The sequence below is a fragment of the Daktulosphaira vitifoliae genome, unplaced genomic scaffold (genome assembly GCF_025091365.1).
Source record: "Daktulosphaira vitifoliae isolate Bord-2020 unplaced genomic scaffold, ASM2509136v1 Scaffold_2, whole genome shotgun sequence".
Lineage (NCBI taxonomy): Eukaryota > Metazoa > Arthropoda > Insecta > Hemiptera > Phylloxeridae > Daktulosphaira > Daktulosphaira vitifoliae.
This window is the reverse complement of record NW_026099573.1, coordinates 24,271,548-24,292,725: the sequence shown is the minus strand read 5'-3', so window position 1 is coordinate 24,292,725 and position 21,178 is coordinate 24,271,548. Positions and strand designations below refer to the sequence as shown.

Sequence of the window (21,178 nt, the reverse complement as noted above, 5' to 3'; positions counted from 1 at the left end):
AGTATAAAGTAAATATTATTGGATAGTTTAATATTTTACTAAAATGTTTATACTTGTAAAATTCTGTTTTATTTTTGTAAGTAAAAAATTATTTACAGTGTTATAATATGGTGCGTAGCTGAAACTATTAGTTTTACTCTGTCGTGTTTTTTTCCTTTAATTTTTAGGGAATCTAACCTCCTCAAATTTGCATTAATTGCTATTGTTGTTGGATACCGGAAAAAGCTTAATACAGTTTAGTACTGAAAAATATTTTATAGTAATAGCATTTTCTATTTTATAAAGTTTAATTAGAACTATAAGTGTAAAAACAGTTTTATTTCAACCTTTGATGGCTATAATGAAATGAAAATGAATTAATCGGCCAATTTTTTGTTTTTGCAATCCGGCTCATAAAAATTAAGTAAAATGATAACTCTTTACGTTTATATCAGTATGTATCACCTATAAGTAATCATAATAAGAATGCAAGCGAAAAACGAATATAGGTAGTAAATAAATAAAAGGCTTTACTGAAAATGCCAAATTACTAAAAAAAAAGTAGATAAATTTATTAATGTTATAAATTGAATGCGTTTCATTATCAAAACTTATATTAATGCAGTAAAAATGTTTTGAAGTATTGAATGAGCATTATGTATTATGCGAGGATTTTCATTATTATAAAAGTCAGAAAAAATTTTTAAAAGAAAAAAAAATTCTTTGCTTTTAAAATACATATTTTTAAAAAAGTTAACTTTAGTTGATTTTTTTCAAACACTTGATACTAGGTTAAAACATTTTTGTTTTTTTTTTACTTCGCTGAAATAACTCTACAAAAATTTAATTTAACGAGTTACAACATTACATAAACTTGCTCATTCTGATGGACTTTTAAAAAAATTATATTTTATTACAAAATTAATGAAGTATAAACTTTATATAATTCAGGAAAGTGTTATTAAACTTTAAGTGTAACTACACGCGATGACATCAGCTATATTTACTATTAGTATTAATTCGTTGTTGTCGTAAAGAAGTGAAATTTATTTTTCTATCAGTAATTAAAGGTTGAAATTTCTTTGAATGACTAAAAATTTTCGAATAAATGAAATTAAACTATTGAGAAGTATACTATTGTTTATTATTTATTATTTATTATCGATATAAAAGTTTTTTTCAACTTAAAAATATAATCGAAAAAAAAATAAGTCACAAGCCACTTTTTTGCACGACAACAAACCAATTAATTACTCATATTATAGTTAATAATAACTAAAATTCTAAAAATTATACATAAAAAAAAGAAAATTTACTTTGGTAGGAAATATTAATAAATTATTTGGCTACTTAAAATCGATTAATAAATGTAATTTACTAGTTTTTAACGTAAAATTTACCTTTGTCTGCCTTTATATAACGATGTCATCCACCATCTTCTTTCTTTTTTCAATTAATTGTTTGTACTTTAAGTACTCCACACATAATTATATATGAAGCATAAATAGTTATTTTTCATTATCATTAGCCATTTTAATGAACTTAAGGTTAATTAAATAAATAAAACCTAAAAATTATAGGTAAAAGTTAAAGAACTATCTTAACAAAAATAGTATTAAACTAAAAGGTATCAAAACTAGCAATACTAAAAAATGTATTTTAAATAACTCACTAAAACGTCCTAACACTGCAGCGCTAAAAAAGCAAATGATACATGACTTCATATTTTTCAGGTCCCACCCCCAATACAATTATTTGGCATTTGATCCAGTCGTAGGAATAGTATACTTGGCTTTTATTTATTACTTGTACAATTGTATAAGTATTGGTATACTTGTCAAGTATACCACTCATGGGAATGCTCCACTAGTTAATAATTGGATGATTTGACAAATATACAATTATTGATATACTTGGCAAGTACACCAGTCGTGGGAAACCGTCTTAACTTTAGCATATTTGATAGCTATTGTTCAAGTTACTCAATTTATTTCAGTTTGAAAACATTTATTGAGATATTAGATTTCTTGTAATAATTTTTGCTTGGAGATATAAATATATGTAAATTATGATATTTGATTTATACAGCATTTATAGTAATAAGTAGTAATATGTTGAGAGGAGAACTACACCTTTTCAATTCAACTCAATATTTCAATTATGATCAGGAAAGGATTTTTAACAACATATTGTTTTGAGGAGATCGTGATAAATAATATAATATATTATATTATCACGATTTATTTTTAATATATTATATAAATAAATATTATATAAAAATAAATAAAAATTTTTTTTTCGTTATTATGTTTTAAACGATTAAATTATTTTTTGATTAATGATGTGGTTTAATTAAACATTTACATATTAATATGTTTCAAGTGTTATAGTATTTAAAACGTTTAAATTTTATTTCAATTAAAGTTATGAGATGTTTTAAATTATATCTTTTGACTGTATTTCGAAAAAAACTGAGTTTTGTTTTCTTTTAGCTTCGATGCGAAGCTGAGAAGGTATTGGTTTTACTATGTTTTTTTTTTTATTTTTTTTTTTGTGTCTGTTACCACTTNTTGTATAAGTATTGGTATACTTGTCAAGTATACCACTCATGGGAATGCTCCACTAGTTAATAATTGGATGATTTGACAAATATACAATTATTGATATACTTGGCAAGTACACCAGTCGTGGGAAACCGTCTTAACTTTAGCATATTTGATAGCTATTGTTCAAGTTACTCAATTTATTTCAGTTTGAAAACATTTATTGAGATATTAGATTTCTTGTAATAATTTTTGCTTGGAGATATAAATATATGTAAATTATGATATTTGATTTATACAGCATTTATAGTAATAAGTAGTAATATGTTGAGAGGAGAACTACACCTTTTCAATTCAACTCAATATTTCAATTATGATCAGGAAAGGATTTTTAACAACATATTGTTTTGAGGAGATCGTGATAAATAATATAATATATTATATTATCACGATTTATTTTTAATATATTATATAAATAAATATTATATAAAAATAAATAAAAATTTTTTTTTCGTTATTATGTTTTAAACGATTAAATTATTTTTTGATTAATGATGTGGTTTAATTAAACATTTACATATTAATATGTTTCAAGTGTTATAGTATTTAAAACGTTTAAATTTTATTTCAATTAAAGTTATGAGATGTTTTAAATTATATCTTTTGACTGTATTTCGAAAAAAACTGAGTTTTGTTTTCTTTTAGCTTCGATGCGAAGCTGAGAAGGTATTGGTTTTACTATGTTTTTTTTTTTATTTTTTTTTTTGTGTCTGTTACCACTTTTTCTCAGCTCTCACCGAACGGATTTCTTTCAACGATACGTCAAAAGATCACAAATCGTATCTAGTCAAAGACATTACCCTCAAAAATTGAAAAAATTTCCCTTGTTCCCCGTAAATGGGGGAAACCTCCAAAAAAATTACAAATTTAAAAATCGCTAATTTTCGAAATTTTTTCAATTTTTTTTACTAAAAACTGCCGTAACTTTTTCAAAAATGAACATATCAATATAATTCTTTTTTATATAGATGCTTGATGTCTTTACCTATCATTTGGTATATTTTTTTTGTAAATCTGACACTTAACCTGCCCACAGGGGGGGATTTAAAATGACAACTTTTTCACAAAAAATTAACTTTTTCAACTTAACTTTTGAAAATGTTCCGGAAGGTCTGACACTTTTATATATATCTTAAATTAAAGCTAATGTAATGTACTTTATTATGAAAAAAAAAATTTGACCTCTGGACTTCGTGATGAAAATGGCTACCGAATGCTATTTTTGTGTGAAAATTCTCGATTTTATAATTTACATTTTTTACTTTAAAGTGCTATAACAACTTATTGAAAAGTTTATGCAATACAATTTTTTCATGAGAAATAATATTTTTAATATTCCCTTTTTCATGCGACATACTTTATCTTAATCAGGATATTAATAAGGAACTAGCAGATCATGTAGCTTTTGGAATAATACACCATATTTTTAAAATTAAACACTATCTAAAGATTTGCATCGAAGCGTTTANATTTTTAAAATTAAACACTATCTACAGATTTGCATTGAAGCGTTTTTTATGATAGTGATTTTAATCACTGTTAGATATCATTATACTTGATCCAACTATGCCACGTCACTACTGTGCCGCGACCCCCTGTGCTGGGTTTTTTTTTACATTGCAAATAATTTAACTTTTTCGAAAAAATCCATGGTTTTACTTAGCCACTCTATTTATATTTCTTATCCACTTCACTACTCTAAAATTTCAGCCATTTAATCTTTTATTTTATACTTTGTACAAGTCATTCGTTATGTATAAATAGCTATAAAATTTTATTATCCTTCTGTTCAACTTTATTACTTATATAAGTAAATAATGAGCAACAGTTACTACCTATTTGTATATACACAAAATAAATATTCTAAGTTATTTTTAACTTTTTTATCAAGTTATTTTTACTAAGAGTTTTATAATTATCAATACATTTTATTGCATATATTGTAAGAAAATGACATATTTATTTTATTTACACATTTCGTTAATTTGCACGCAGAATAAGAAATATATTCCATTTTATCTTAATAGAAGTATATTTGCTAGTCTACTGTTTTCTAGTTATTCCTTTAGGAAAATAATTATGAATTTATCATATACAACTTTTTAAATAATATTTTAATTCAATTAACGTTTTACATGTTTTTTTTATAACGTTTATACTACAAAATTATTTTGGATATGGTTTTTTTTATTTTACTTATTTTGTTGAACGATATTACAAAAAAAAATAATTTCTTGATATTCAAACGTTTATCGTTCTACAGTAATATCATTTGGCACTATAATTAGAACTATAACGTTAAAAAAACATTTTTAAGTGCTATTTAAAACTAATTAATAACTACAATATTATGCAGTTAGTATTATTGAGAACATTAATTAATTATATAAGATTTGAGAGAAATTTTTAATATATAAATATTTCCAAAATTCAGTAAAATTTGAATGATCCAAACATCAAAAGAACCCGATTTTAATCTAGTTAAAATTCAGCCAAATATTGAAAAAAATTCCTCAACTTTATTAATGTAGGAAATTATTTGAAAATTATTCTAAAAAAAATATTCTGCATTTCTAATTACATAATTTTTGTTAATAACAATGATCTTAATGAAATATTAATTGGCCACACTAGAGACAATATGCTTATTTTAGTATGTTAGCTTCGATACAAAGCTGAGAAAGTATTAATTTTACTATAATGTGTTTTTTTTTAAATTTTTGTATTTATTTTTTTGTGTCTGTGAACGCTCAGCTGAGATAGAGCGATTTTGATGAATATTATGTCAAAGATCACAAATCGTATCTAATCGAAGACATTACCCTCAAAAATTGAAAAAAATTCCCTAGTTCCCTCGTAAACTGGGGAAATCTCCCAAAAAATTACAAATTTAAAAATCGCAACTTTTGACATTATTTCAATTTTTTTTACTTAAAATTTCCAAAACTTTTTTAAAAATAACCAAAACAATATAATTTTTTTTATAGATGCTTTATGTCTTTACCTATCATTTGGTATATTTTTTTGTAAATCTAACTTTTAACCTGCGTACAGAGGAGGATTCAAAATGACTTTTTCACAAAAAATTTACTTTTACACTTAACTTTTGAAAGTGTTCCGGAAAATCTGACACTTTTATATATATCTGAAATTAAAACTAATGTAATGTACTTTATTATGGAAAAAAAAATTATTGAACTTTATTTTGTCTTCACAGTAAAAATGGCTATCAAATGCTATTTTTGTGTGAAAATTCTAGATTTTATTTTTTACATTTTTAACTTTATAATGCTATAACTTATTGAAAAGTGTATGGATCAATATTATTATTTTTTTATAAATAATTTTTATATACCCCTTTCATCTGACACACTTATTTTGTAAATCGGATCATACCCCTTTATACAAGGGGGTCAAAACTTTAAACATGCGTATTGAAACTAGAATATTTTTAATTAAATTTTTGAAAGTGTTCCAAAAATACTGACACATTTTATACATATCTTAAATTTAAGCTTATGTAATATACTTTAATTTGAAAAAGAAAATTTGATCTCTGGATTTGTCTCCATGGTGATAATGACTACCGTATTCAAAAATATGCTATTTTTGTGTTAAAATTCTGGGTTTTGTTTTTTATTTTATTTTAAAATATCTTACAAGGGGAATACACTGACTTTCATTAATATTACAATATTTAATTAACATAGAATAAAGTTCATAAGACATTTAAAGTTAAACATATTTAAATTTTTTTGCTTTTTTAAAGTCGAAAAAGTAACATTAAAATTTGAATTTTGGTTTTGTATTTTATTTTATTTTATAATACCTGACAGGGGGAGTACACAGATTCTCATAAATAATATATAAATAAAATTGATATAGTACAGACAGTTAAACTTATTTAAATATTTTTGCTTTTTTTAAGTCGAGAAAAATAACTTTGAAGTTTGAATTAGCTTAAATTGCTATTTTTTGCAAGCGTCGGAAGGGAAGTACGGTTGCCGAGTCAGTATCATTTGTGTCTTATGAGCTTGGGGTACAAGGTTCCAATCCGCGTATGTCAAAGAATTTTTTTCTTAATTCTTTTTGAGTTAGAATAAATTTTCAGCTCATTTGATTTTTATCTCATTTAGATTCAAGAACTTCAATAAAGATCAATGATCCCATCCCTGTAGTCGCCCCTCTCGAGAAGAAATTTCTTATTCATATTAAAATTATTTCAATATATGTTAGGTTTTAGCTTCGATGCAAAGCTGAGAAGATATTTTTTTGTGACTATCATTTATTTTCTCTGCGCTAACTTGACCTACATTTTTCAACGATACGTCAAATGATTACAATTCGTATCTAGTTGAAGATATTACCCTCAAAAATTGAAAAAAATTCTAATTTATCAATTAAACAGTTACTTATTCCATGTTCTCCATACATACAATTAAAATCATTGATTATTAATGTTTTCAGAGTATTTATTGACCAATCAAGTTTGACATGATAATTTGATATGATAGGTTTTAACTACAAAATTAAATCATTTTACTTTGTAATTTAATAATTTTTTTACTCTATTTGTGTGTGCTAATACTAGACTATAATATTACAAATTTTTTGGTAACATGTTGCTATATAAATCATTTATAAAAAAAATGATTGTTAGTATCTCCTGAATCAACAATGGGTTTTTACAATTATAATCAAATTTTATAATACGCTCAATTGAGTAAATCTTTTTAACAACTTTGTTTTGATTGGTTCATTTAGTTAAAGTAAATCATTAAATTTAATTAAGTTCTGATTATTTCAATTGCTAATTATTTAAACACCAAAAGTTACTAGGAAATGATTAGTATTACTTCTATTTAAATTGTCTATTACGATAAAAATGCAAAAAAATATTGAGCTAATTATAAAACTTCCTAACTGCACATTAATCTTAAAAATACCATTGTTTTAATTCTCATAAAATTTTCTATTTAATGATGTCAATTTCAAACTTGCCAATTGAGTTAAAAGTTATGGTAAAATAAATAAATTTTTTTTAATTATAAACATTCACAAAAATTTAACTTTAAAGGATTAAAAATATAGGTTAAATACGTAATTTTCCTTATTTTTAACATATTAATAATCAAAGTCAGTTAATGATGTCAATTTCTAACTTGTAATTGAGCTAAAAGTTATGGTAACATATTCAATTTTTTTTACTATAAACTTTCACAATACTTTATCAAAAATTTTTCATCAGCTTTAAAGAACCAAAAAAATAGGTTAAAAATGAAAATTTGTACTGATTATTTTTAACATATTAAAAATCAAAATCAGTTATAATTAGAAAACAATTTTTTTTTCTTTTAATTATTATTTTATATGTAATTAGTAATAAAATAAAAAATTAGAAGTGATAGAAAAAGTCTAATTGCAGATTAAAAAACAACGCGAAAAGTTGATTTAGAAAAGTATATTTTTGCTTCTGATGAAAGTTCCTTGTAGTCCAGTGTATTTATTTATAGTAACAAACAGATTTTATTGAAAAATATTGCATCAAGCTCGGTAAATTCTGTAAATTTTGATACACGTAAAAGTAAAGCAATATATTATACTACTTTATTATTTTTATAGTTTCACCGTATAAATTACAATATTAAATTATTGAATATCAATTTCATACTAAATTTAATAACTATAATTAGCATTTATTAATATATTATATTTTCAAAATCAAAGAACTACTAATCAGGATATAATTAAAGAAATAAGACGTGATGTTGCTTTTATAATCATCCACCAATTTCTTAGAATTAAACACTATCTATAGATTTGCATCGAAGCGTTTCTTATGATAGTGATTTTAATTACTGTCAGATATCATCTATACTCGTCCTATCAATGCCTCGTCCACACTGTGCCTCGACCCCACTGTGCTACCGTTTTTTTTCCATTATATCTTTTTTTTTTTAAATACCATTTGTGTAACTATTTTTATCGCCATTAGTGTGGACATTGGAATAACCATTAGTATGGCCATTACTATAATTAATTTTTTGATCTTTTGGCAAACTATTTGTTAGACCGTATTGTATCAACCATGTCAAGAGCATTTTAAGTTCGAGCAATATCACCACATCGGGTATTTTTTGGAAGTCTCGTTTTTTTTCGTCTAGTTTATTAGATAAACATATATCCAATATATAAACAACTGAGTATTAAAGCACTAGCTACGAGATTTCCTGGAATACTGTCAACTACTAAACACCCAACAGCAATAAACAAAATTGAACCAATAGCCAATACAAATGTTTCCTAAACTTAAAATTATAATAATGATTTTTAAATAATAAGTAATATATCTCTCAATACATACTGTTTTTCAGTTCACTCGTCAAATAAGCTATAAATAAAGCTATGTATATTATTACATAACCACCAAACGTAACATCTGTAAATAATGATCCAGCTCCATTTCTAGTTATTCTATTTAACAATGGCCATTCTTGATAATTTTTCTCCAGTAAAAAAAACAATCTCCTGGCCTCCGTATCAACCCATCGTTCATATAAAAGACAACTTAAACATAAAATCTAACAAAAAAGTTTTTATTATTAACAAAGATGCAAAAAAAGTAAAAAGTAGTATAAGACATAAGTCAGGTTAAATTAGCTTTTAGATGAGTATGTTTTAAAAGAGTTGTACCAACATGCCACTCGTCTATCTTGTAATAGTAAAAAGTGAGTAACATATGTATAAACAAAATTTTCTGAAATACAAACTTTACCGGTTATATTATTAAAGTTTAATGTTAAATTTATTCAAAAATTAAACTTGAAACATAATGAACCAGTTATATGAAAAACATAGTAGTAAATTTAGACATTTATTATGGGGGTCAAAGTATCTTTTAAAACATAGAGTTGTGGAAGTTCATAGGAAGTTCATCTTAGTATTAAATCATTTGTTTAAATAATCTTCTTTTTAAAATAATATTTATTTTCATGGACCAAAAAATGTGAGATAATGTTTCAAACTCTATATTGCCTCGTAGGAAATTAAGTTGATAGTAAATTTTTATAGATGTGTTTTACCCATTTTAACAAAATACAGAAGTGTTATAGAGGACATAGAAGCAATGGCCACTCCAAAATTGGCAATTTATTAACTGAAATAATTCACATTATCAGAAATAATAAAAATTTTCTGGGACATTTTTTATACAGCTTAAATGTTAAGGTTTATATNAAATTTTCTGGGACATTTTTTATACAGCTTAAATGTTAAGGTTTATATTTGATAGAATACCTTACCGTAAACAATTAAGACCCTTAGCAAATTTATTAACCAAAAACACACGTAAAAAAAAATGCAAATATTTTAAGTGTTTTATATTTATAACATTTCTAATACATATTTTAAAAATGCTATAAAACAACATGCTCCTCGCCAACGACCATACCACGTTGAATACACCAGTTGTCGTCCGATCACTGAAGTTAAGCAACGTCGGGCGTAATTAGTACTTGGATGGGTGACCGCTTGGGAACACTGCGTGCCGTTGACTTTTTTTCTTCATTTTTCTGTTTGATGTTGCAAAAATATGTATAGTCATATATATCTCATATATTCACCTGTCATTTATTTTATATTTAGATAAATGATTGTACGTTTTTCCTTATGAATTTTTGTTTTGTTACTCTTTCTTTTTTTCCTTTTAGCTTCGATGCGAAGCTGAAAAGGTATTGGTTTTACTATGATGTGTTTTTTTTTTATATTTTTTTTGTGTCTGGGTTATGATAAAAAAATCACCCTGTATACGTTTAGAGCAATAGTTTGTTTGTGAAGTTCTATGTACATATGTAAATGTGACACAAGTCAAAGGAATTTATGGCTTGATAAGTTTACACTTGTAGGTCACTAATGCATACTTGTGTACTGGTCAAGTGCTTGGCCAATATTTGATTTGAGGGTGGCTATCGGTAACATACTTTTTTCTTCCCCACCCACCTATATTTGTACAGTATAGCGGTGGTTTATATTGGCTTAATTAGTTAATTAAATTTAATAGATAGGTAAAACTATTTTATAGTATAATTGTAAATATAATTTACTAGTTAAGGTTGATTGTATAATGTATTAATTATATAACTTATTAATTTATAAATATTAAGTATAAAGTAAATATTATTGGATAGTTTAATATTTTACTAAAATGTTTATACTTGTAAAATTCTGTTTTATTTTTGTAAGTAAAAAATTATTTACAGTGTTATAATATGGTGCGTAGCTGAAACTATTAGTTTTACTCTGTCGTGTTTTTTTCCTTTAATTTTTAGGGAATCTAACCTCCTCAAATTTGCATTAATTGCTATTGTTGTTGGATACCGGAAAAAGCTTAATACAGNCAGATTAAATCTATACTGGACCCTACTATGCAATGTCTCCACTATGCCGCGACCCCACTGTGCTACCGTTTTTTTTATTGATATCTTAAAAGAATTAAAAAATACCATAGCCTGACAAAATTTGATGGTCATAAAATCTATTAAAACAAAAACACAGCACAGTGGGGTCGTGGCAAAGTTGGGTCCAGTATAGATNGGCGGCACAGTGGGGTCGTGGCAAAGTTGGGTCCAGTATAGATGATATCTGACAGTGATTAAAATCACTATCATAAAAAACTCTTCGATGCAAATCTGTAGATAGTGTTTAATTAAAAAAAAAAAAATTTTTTAAAATAGCATATTTTTGAACATGGTAGCCATTTGCGCATAGAATCATTTTATTTTTTTAACATATAACTTTTTAAATAAAGTTATAAATAAGAAAAACCCTATAAATCATAAATATGATTAATTTTTTATACTATGTCATTTAGATTGATATAATATTTATGAAAATCAGTGTAATCCCCTCATAAGATATTTTAAAATAAAATAAAACCCAGAATTTTAATAAAAAAAATTGCATATTTTTGAATACGGTAGCCTTTTGCGCATAGAAGATAGGTCGTCGGGACAAATTTTTTTTTTTCATTTAATAGTACATAAAATAAGCTTTAATTTGATATATGTTTAAAGGACGCAGTATTTCCGGAACATTTTCAAAAATTAAGTTGAAAAAGTTAGTTTTTGTAAAAAAGTTGCTATTTTAAATCCCCCCTGTGAGCAGAATAAGTGTTAGATTTTCAAAAAAAAATGATATCAAATGAAAGAAAATTACCTAAGGTTTCAATATAAAGAAATATTATTTTGATTAGTTAATATTTGAAAAAGTTATGGCAGTTTTAAGTACAAAAAACATCGTTATAAAAGGTGATTTTTATCGCAAATATTACATTTTTTTTATAATTTCGACAGCCATTTGCACATAGAAGATAAGATGTCGGGACAAATCTTTTTTTTTTCATTTGATATATATTTAGAGGACGTAGAATTTTTTTGGAACATTTTCAAAAGTTCAGTTGAAAAAGATCTATGTTTTTTACAATATTTCAAGTTTTGAACGCCTCCTATATAAGGGGAATTTGTCCAATTTTAATAAAAAGTATGTCAAATGAAAGATGTACTTATAATGTATTTAGAAAAAAAAAATTTGTGCTGATATATACATTTTTCAAAAAGTTATAGCATTTTTAAGTTGAAAATTTAAAATCGAAAATCGAAAATTTTAACACAAAAATAGCGTTTTTTTAACTACGACAGCCGTTTACATGCAGAAGATAAGATGTCGGGACAAATTTTTTTATTTCATTTGATTGTATATAACATAACTTTTGATTTGATATATGTTTAAAGGACGCAGTATTCCCGGAACATTTTCAAAAGTTCAGTTGAAGAAGATTTATGTTTTTTACAATATTTCAAGTTTTGAACGCCCCCTATATAAGGGGAATTTGTCCAATTTTAATAAAAAGCTTTAATTTGATATATGTTTAAAGGACGCAGTATTTCCGGAACATTTTCAAAAGTTCAGTTGAAAAAGATTTATGTTTTTTACAATATTTCAAGTTTTGAACGCCCCCTATATAAGGGGAATTTGTCCAATTTTAATAAAAAGCTTTAATTTGATATATGTTTAAAGGACGCAGTATTTCCGGAACATTTTCAAAAATTAAGTTGAAAAAGTTAGTTTTTGTAAAAAAGTTGCTATTATAAATCCCCCCCATGAGCAGATTAAGTGTTAGATTTTCAAAAAAATGATATCAAACGAAAGGGAAATATCTAAGGTTTTAGTAGAAAAAAAAATCATGTTGATTTGTTTATTTTTCAAAAAATTATGGAAGTTTTAAGAAAAAAAGTGAAGAAATTTACCGATTTTTAAATTTGTAATTTTTTTGGATATTNAAAAAATGAAGAAATTTACCGATTTTTAAATTTGTAATTTTTTTGGATATCTCCCCCATTTGCGGGGAACGAGGGAATTTTTTTCAATTTTTAAGGGTAATGTCTTCAACTAGATACAATTTGTGATCTTTTGACGTATTGTTAAAAGAAATCNCCAGCTAGATACGATTTGTGATCTTTTGACGTACTTTTGAAAGAAATCGGTCCAGTGAGAGCTGAGAAAAAGTGGCAACAGACATAAAAAAAAAAAAAAAACACATCATAGTAAAATTAATACCTTCTCAGCTTCGCATCGAAGCTAAAATTGTATTAATTATTGTAAAAATAATAAATAATTAATATTTATTAGTTTTAATGTAACATAAAACTAAAATTCATAAGGAAAAACGTACAATAATTTATACAAATAAATGATAGGTGAAAATATGAGATATATATGACTATACATATTTTTGCAACATTAAACAGAAAAAAGAAGAAAAAAAGCCAACGACACGCAGTGTTCCCAAGCGGTCACCCATCCAAGTACTAACTACGCCCGACGTTGCTTAACTTCAGTGATCGGACGAGAACTGGTGTATTCAACGTGGTATGGTCGTTGGCGAGGAACAAGTTGTTTTATAGTATTTTTGAAACATATATAAGAAATGTAATAAAATAACATTATTTAATTTATATTAATTTTTTTATGTATAAAATAAGTTTTATTTTGTTAACCTATACAGAGTGATTTTTTTATCATAACCTATTCAATTACTTACAGATTAATAATAATTTAAACATTTTTTTTTTGGTTCTCTTTAGTTATACATTATTCTTGAATTATTAACTATTTAAAACTTTTTATGTTCATACCTTATTACCTTGTAAGGGTGTCAACTTTGTCTTTTTAAATGGGAACACATTATAATTTAATAAAATGTTTGAATTTTTAATATAACTTTATTTGTTTATTAAATATAAACACTTAAAGTTTCAATTTTTTAAATTAATATACATGTATAATACACATAGTATTACAAATACAGGTAGCTAATTGGTTTTTTATGACATCGATATTAGAAGGTACACACCATTGTTATTATCCTTGGTAGTAAGGCACATTGTTGTGAGTTTATAAATACACTAACTGACAATACAGAAATTATATCTATGATAGTCATAATTGATAATAAACAATTCGTGACTGTAACTGCAATGTCATAAAAATTCAAATAGCNCTGTAACTGCAATGTCATAAAAATCCAAATAGCTACCTGTATTTATAATTTCTTGTGTATTATACATGTATATTAACTCAAAAATTTGAAACTTTAAATGTTTACAGCTAATAAACTAATTAAGTTATATTAAAAATTCAAATTCCATTTACTATTGAATTAAAAACTCAAACATTTTATTAAATTCAAAATATGTGTTCCCATTTAAAAAGACAAAGTTTACACCCTTATCAGGCATAAGGGATGAACATAAAAAGTATTACATAGTTAATAATTCAAGAATAATGTGTAACTAAAGATAAGCAAAAAAAAAAAATGTTTAAATTATTATTATTCTGTAAGTAATTGAGTGGGTTATGATATCATATTATTAAAGAAACGGTATAATACTATTTATTTATTTTTTTGTTGTTGTAGTATAGCCTTTCTTTTATTTCTATTTCTATTATTAAATAAAAAGAATCTTTTTCGATATTTATAATAATTTTTTATACTTAGATATTGAGTTTTTTTTTAATGATACTCTGTTTAATAATAATAATAAAAAAATTAGGATTGTAACGACTAAGAAAATAAATTCTGGACAAAAAAAAAGAAGAAGTGTTGTATTCAAAATTGAAGTTGAAAATGTCTTTGAGATTAGATTTTTTTTATTTTACGATTTAAAATTAGCTTATAGTTTAAAGCATTTTTGATGGTAAAGGAACATTGTTTTATTGTACAAATAATATTAGTGTAATTTCTTGTTTTATTTTAAATTGATATTTGTGTAATATATCGTTGAAATTTTAACATAAGTAGAAATAGTTATATTTATTACGTTATTTAACAATAAATAAAAAGTTTGATAGTTTGAAAATAATTGTATCTATTGACTTAAGTATTGTAACTATTAGTAGCTGTAAAAAATACTGGTACTCAAAAATTTTAGGAATTATCTTTTTAATAAAAATGACTAAACATATGAATTTTTATTTTGCTCATTAAATCATACATAAAACGTGATTTTGTTTATACAAGTGCATGTTAATGAAATTTTGAGTTAATTCTAACAATATGTTTTTGATATAAGGTGGTCAGTTTCTTACTACAGAATAATTTGAAGTATACAATACTAAATAATATAAAAACCAGTAAATTAATTTTATTTGATTGTTATATTTTACCTCATTCAAGATCTAGTACAAAATAGTATAATTAACATTTTTTAAAAATTCGAGTAAAAAAAGTAATTTTGATTAAATAGTTAACGTTACCCAGTACTGTTTTATCTCTAGAGTTCAGTATTGTCAAATAAATTATGTAAATAATTAGCGTGTACATCGAACCATAGATTACTGTTAGATTATTTAAATGGAATACAGTTAATTATACTTGTGCAATTTTGTTTACATCATTTGCTCATTATAGTCGTCTTATTAGGACACTGTAAGTAAAATTATTTTTCAATTTCTTTTATTCTATTATATATATATTTGATCTACTGAACATTTTTTGTTACTCATTTATTTATTTTTTAATTTGTTAGAACTGAGATTATACATATTTTAGCATCGACGAGTAGCTTGTTTTATTCTTTCGTATTATTTTTCTTCTCGTTTATGTTCAACAATACACTAAAAAATCAAAAAAATATTTAGTTGAGGTTATTATTGTCAGAATTAAAAAAAATTGTTTATTAAAAATACGTTTTTATCAATGATAAAACGTTTATAAAATATCTCATTATTAAATTCTTACCAAATAAAATATACATTTTATACGACATATTAAATTATATATTTAGTAATAGACATTTTAAAATTAATTATGCATTGTATAATTTTCTTTAAAAATTACAGTTATAATTTAAGTGTAAATAAATATACTCATTAAATGCGTTCGTTATTTAATAAAGTTGAGATATTAATAAGTTAATATGGCAACTTTACCCTTTGTATTTAATTAGATGATTAATCAAAGATATGTTTACTTAAATACTTATCGATGAGAGTAAAAATTAAAAACAATTAGAAAGATATATTGAAATATAAAATTGTTTTAACATTTTGCTCATTGATATTTTTTTTCTATTTCATTAAATATCGTTTAATATCTTTGTACATTTACATATAAATATTTAGATCCAATATTAAGGGGGATACAAAATGGCAATTTTCGCATAAAAAATTAACGTTTGTGAACTTACATTTTCAAATTTATCTTAAATTAAAGCTAATGTAATATTCTTTAATATAAAAAAAAATTGTCTCCATAACTTGTCTTACAAGTTGTTAGTGGTGAAAATGGATATAAAAAGTTAAAAAACGATTTTTGTGTAAAAATTTTATATTTTATATATTTAATTTTATATTACCAAAACTTTTCGAATGATTAAAACAAAATTTTTTTCAGTTATGTTCTTTGAGTCAATTCAAAAATGTCTGTTTTACAAAATCGTAGTTCTCACTTACTCAAGCACGCAAGATTTTTCAATAATGTCAGTATCACACGGTTAATATCTATGAAGGCGACTTCATCTACCGAAATCATTGAAAGGGAAAAGAAAGTATCCGCGTTCAATTATGACCCCTTATCAGTTGTAATATCCAAAGGAGATGGTAAAATAATTACAGTATCTAAAATTATCAGTTATTTAAATGTATAAGGTGATAAATAATTGAAAACAGGTGTATATATGTGGGACGTTGAAGGTAAAAAGTATTTTGATTTTTTGGGTGGGTTTGCGACTCTCAATCAAGGACATTGTCATCCAAAAATTATCAAAGCTATGGTCGATCAGTTATCAATTCTTCATCATACTTCTAGAGCTATTCATCACGACTGTCTGTATGAACTTAATGAATTTCTCACAAAAACATTTGGATTTGATAAGGTGCTTAATATGAATACGGGTAAGAAAATCGTGTATTAATTAATTTTGATTCGTATCTATTTTTACAACAAAGTTAAATATATTTATTGTATATTAAAAGGTGTTGAAGGTGGTGAAACTTCTATCAAAATAGCCAGAAAATGGGGTTATAGAGTGAAAAAAATTCCAGAAAATCAAGCTCAAGTAGTATTTGCTCATGGTAATTTCTGGGGTCGTACTATTGCTGCTATTTCATCTTCAACTGACCCAAACAGTTTTAATGAATTTGGACCTCATGTTCCTGGTTATCAAGTTGTTCCCTATGATGATTTGGGAAAACTTGAAGTAATTTTGATGATGACTATTAAAATATTTTAATATATTTTTCATTGATTCATTTATTTTTTGGTTTTTATTTGTAGCAAGCTCTCAGAAATCCAAACGTTTGCGCATTTATGGTTGAACCAATACAAGGAGAAGCTGGAGCCGTAGTACCCAGTCTTGGATATTTAAAAGGAGTACGAGAACTATGCACTAAATACAATGTGTTATGGATAGATGATGAAGTACAAGCTGGTTTAGGTAGAACTGGAAAGCTACTAGCCGTCGATTATGAAAGCGTAAAACCAGACTTGTTAATTCTCGGTAAAGCTTTGTCTGGTGGAGTTTATCCTGTAAGTTAAAAATTGTTTAGAACTAAAAAGTATTTTATAAAATATAGTCTCAAATTTAATATTTACGATAACTTTCTTCTTAAAAATACGCTGAATTCGATCATTTTCAATAATACGTAAATGTGAAAAATAAATACATTTAATTTTTAATGGTAATTTGTATAGTATCAATGAGAAATTGTTTTCATTTCAAAAAATGTGACATGCATGTTAAATGTTTTTTTAGTTTTCTACTCTATTCATCTGAATACCAAGGAACATTGTATTTGGATAGACGACCTTTTTCTTAAATCTATATACATTTTTATCAACTACAATTACTTGCAGTATTTTTCTTCAACTTTTTAACTTGGAAAAAATTAGGATCAAATAGAGCAACTTTAAATGTATGGGACAACTTTAAATTCATTATTCTTATTAGAATATTCAGTACATATTTCTATTGATAAAATAATTCCAATGCTGAAGTATATATAAAAAATTATGCATTTTCTTTTAAAAATGAATTTACAAGTACTCTATTTGTTTACATTTATTGCACTTCGCCCTACATAAAATGTTTAAAAAATATACTAAATATTTTTGACCTTTTTAAAACTTTATGTGACATTTTACCAATACTCACTAAAACAAAGTTTTTTTTTTTTAGATTTCCGCTGTATTAGCCAATAAAGAAATAATGGGAGTGCTTACTCCTGGAACCCATGGATCAACGTATGGTGGTAATCCTTTAGCATGTAAAATAGCTATGGCTGCTTTAGACGTGATCATTAATGATGGTTTGATTGACAATGCCTTTAAAATGGGAGAAATATTTAGATCAGAAATTGCTAAACGAGTAGATAAACAAAAATTGATTCAAGTCAGAGGCAGAGGATTACTTAACGCTGTTGTACTTAATCTAAGTAAAAAAAATTATCAATTGATTATTTTATAATACATAAGTAAACAAAAATATGTCAGATAGAATGATTAAAACTTAACTAAACTTCTATGTAATGTCAGAGATTGAGGAACGTAATTTAGTAAACTACCTAATGCTAATGGATGAAATTCACATTTTACAAAAATGACTTGAAAGTAATATATATATAAATAAATAAATATATATATATTATTTGGAACTTTGACTTAGATTTAATGTAAATATTTAAAAACTGTTTAGATCAATTAAGCGACTTCCTCTGGATAGATTTTTAATTGTGCATATGCTTCATAATTAATCCATATTCTATAACTGGAGGGAAGAATAATAATTTTAAATTGATTAGCGTTTACTAAGCAATTGAATTCAGTGGATTAGTCTTGAACCACAAATAACACAAAATTATTGATTTGGCTATACCAACCCATACCAAAAAATCCTACTCTATATGATACACTTGCTGTAATAAAAATAAATAATTCATTATATTTCTATACTTTTTTAGAAACCTGTCCAGAGACCAGTGCTGTGAGTTTAGCTATAAAAGAAAATGGTTTGGTGACAAAACCAATTGGCAACAATATATTAAGATTTTCACCGGCTTTAACTATAAAAGAAAACGAACTACGTGAAGGCATTGATATCATCGTAAAGACAATTAATGCAACATCTTGTAGTTAATCATATGTTAATAATATTTTTATAATATAATATATATTTAGTTAAAATGTAAAAAATTGTCATCTATCTATTAAAAAAATTATAATAAATAATGTGACAACAATATTAGTGATGATTTTAAACACAGATAATCTTCTTCTTCCTCACCCTAATCCCAACTACTCAGGGTCGGCCACCCTTTTCCTAAACTTCCACTTGACACGTTCTCCCACATCAACTGCGTTCACATAAGCTGTCCTCAAATCGCATTCAATAGCATCCTTCCATCTCTTTTTTGGTCTTTCTCTACCTCTTCTTCCTTCAACATTCATTTCTATAACTGTTCTTACAGCTTCTTACATTCAGAGGGTATTCAAGTTCAAAAGTTAAATATATTATTAATTCAGCGTAGTAAAATGAAGTATTTTTAGCTTCGATGCGAAGCTGAGAAGGTATTATTTTTACTATGTTGTGTTTTTATTTTTTTGTGTCTGTTACCACTTTTTCGCAGCTCTCACCGAACCGATTTCTTTCAACGACACATCAAAAGATCATAAATCGTATCTAGTCGAAGACATTACCCTCAAAACTTGAAAAAATTACCCTCGTACCCCGTAAAAATCGTTAATTTTTGACATTATTAAAATTTTTTTTACTTAAAATTTCCATAATTTTTTTAAAAATAATCAAATCAATCTAATTTTTTTTTATAGATGCTTGATGTCTTTACATATTATTTGGTATATATTTTATTATAAATCTACCTTTTACCTACTCACAGGGAGGGATTTAAAATGACAATCTTTTCACAAAAAATTAACTTTTTCAACTTAACTTCTGAACATTTTTCAGAAAGTCTAACATTTTTATATATATCTTAAATTAAAGCTGATATAATATACTTAATTATAGAAAAAAAAAATTCGGACTTTATTTTGTCTTCATGGTGAAAATAGTTGCCAAATGCTATTTTTGTGTGAAAATTCTCGAATTTATTTTTTATATTTTTAACTTTATAATGCTATAACTTATTGAAAAGTGTATGGATCAATACAATTTTTTTATAAGAAATAATATTTATATCCTTTTTTCATTCGACATACTTTATCTTAATCAGGATATTAATAAGGAAATAACAGATCATGTAGCTTTTGGAAATATTCCACCAATTTTTCAAAATTAAACACTATCTAAAAATTTGCATTGAATCGTTTTTTATGATAGTGATTTTAATCACTGTCAGATATCATTATACTTGATCTAACTATTACACGTCACCACTGTGTCGCGACCCCCCTGTGCTGGGGTTTTTAAATTAGTTTTAATTGATATCTGACTGTGATTAAAATAACTATTAAAAAAAAACACTACAGTGAATACTTAAACGAATAAAAAGAAGTATATCATATTTTCCAAGAATTAAATAATTTTTAATGAAGTGTGCGATTACTTATAGAAGACAAGTCACCAATACGTCTTTCTTTTTTAAATTATATAGTTTATTGTATGCTCCATGGCAGGATAAAACAATCAAAAAAGTACTAGTATTTAAGAGTTGGAAGAAAACACTTTATTGAAATCCTATTCGGCAATGGTAACAGGAGAAAACACGCGCCAGGTTAAGTTTAATAATGACACAATGAGTCTTTACAGAATGTTCTGTAATGCACATTTCAAAAATACAATAAAATAAAATCTTAACTAAAATAGTCCCCTCGATAGCGGATTGTATTAGCTTTAAATTAATGTAAGTAAGACAATATCAGGTTTTTTGGAAATTTATAAAAATTGAAAAGAAAAATAATTGTTAGAATATTATGTCTCTTGGATAATAATTAGACTTTCAAAAATAGTATATCGTCGGTAAAGAAAATGTTTTAAGAATTGTTAATATAAATTTAACAATTATCTATTCAGTTTAAATAC

General features: G+C 25.1%; 1 protein-coding gene and 2 non-coding genes across 4 annotated transcripts in view; 2 read left to right on the top strand and 1 right to left on the bottom strand.

The window, feature by feature from the left end:
- The window catches only part of LOC126899062 (ornithine aminotransferase, mitochondrial), a 24,123-nt gene extending 4,745 nt beyond the window's left edge, over positions 1–19,378 (top strand). Inside the window, exons 1-7 of one of the 2 annotated variants that reach the window (XM_050673592.1) lie at positions 15,429–15,567; positions 16,534–16,739; positions 16,809–17,033; positions 17,115–17,338; positions 17,416–17,667; positions 18,317–18,572; positions 19,098–19,378. In XM_050673592.1, the coding sequence (XP_050529549.1) occupies positions 16,559–16,739; positions 16,809–17,033; positions 17,115–17,338; positions 17,416–17,667; positions 18,317–18,572; positions 19,098–19,273 (1,314 nt within the window). In that variant the 5' untranslated portion in view covers positions 15,429–15,567; positions 16,534–16,558 and the 3' untranslated portion in view covers positions 19,274–19,378. Of the gene's footprint in view, positions 1–15,428; positions 15,568–16,533; positions 16,740–16,808; positions 17,034–17,114; positions 17,339–17,415; positions 17,668–18,316; positions 18,573–19,097 lie in introns of those variants that run through there. The other variant, XM_050673591.1, reaches the window with a different exon arrangement.
- LOC126900130 (5S ribosomal RNA) lies at positions 10,019–10,137 on the top strand. Its single transcript, XR_007702801.1, has one exon. It is a non-coding gene; the product is annotated as a 5S ribosomal RNA (ribosomal RNA).
- Positions 13,404–13,522, bottom strand: LOC126900129 (5S ribosomal RNA). The gene has a single exon (XR_007702800.1). It is a non-coding gene; the product is annotated as a 5S ribosomal RNA (ribosomal RNA).
- Positions 19,379–21,178: the final 1,800 nt, after the last annotated feature.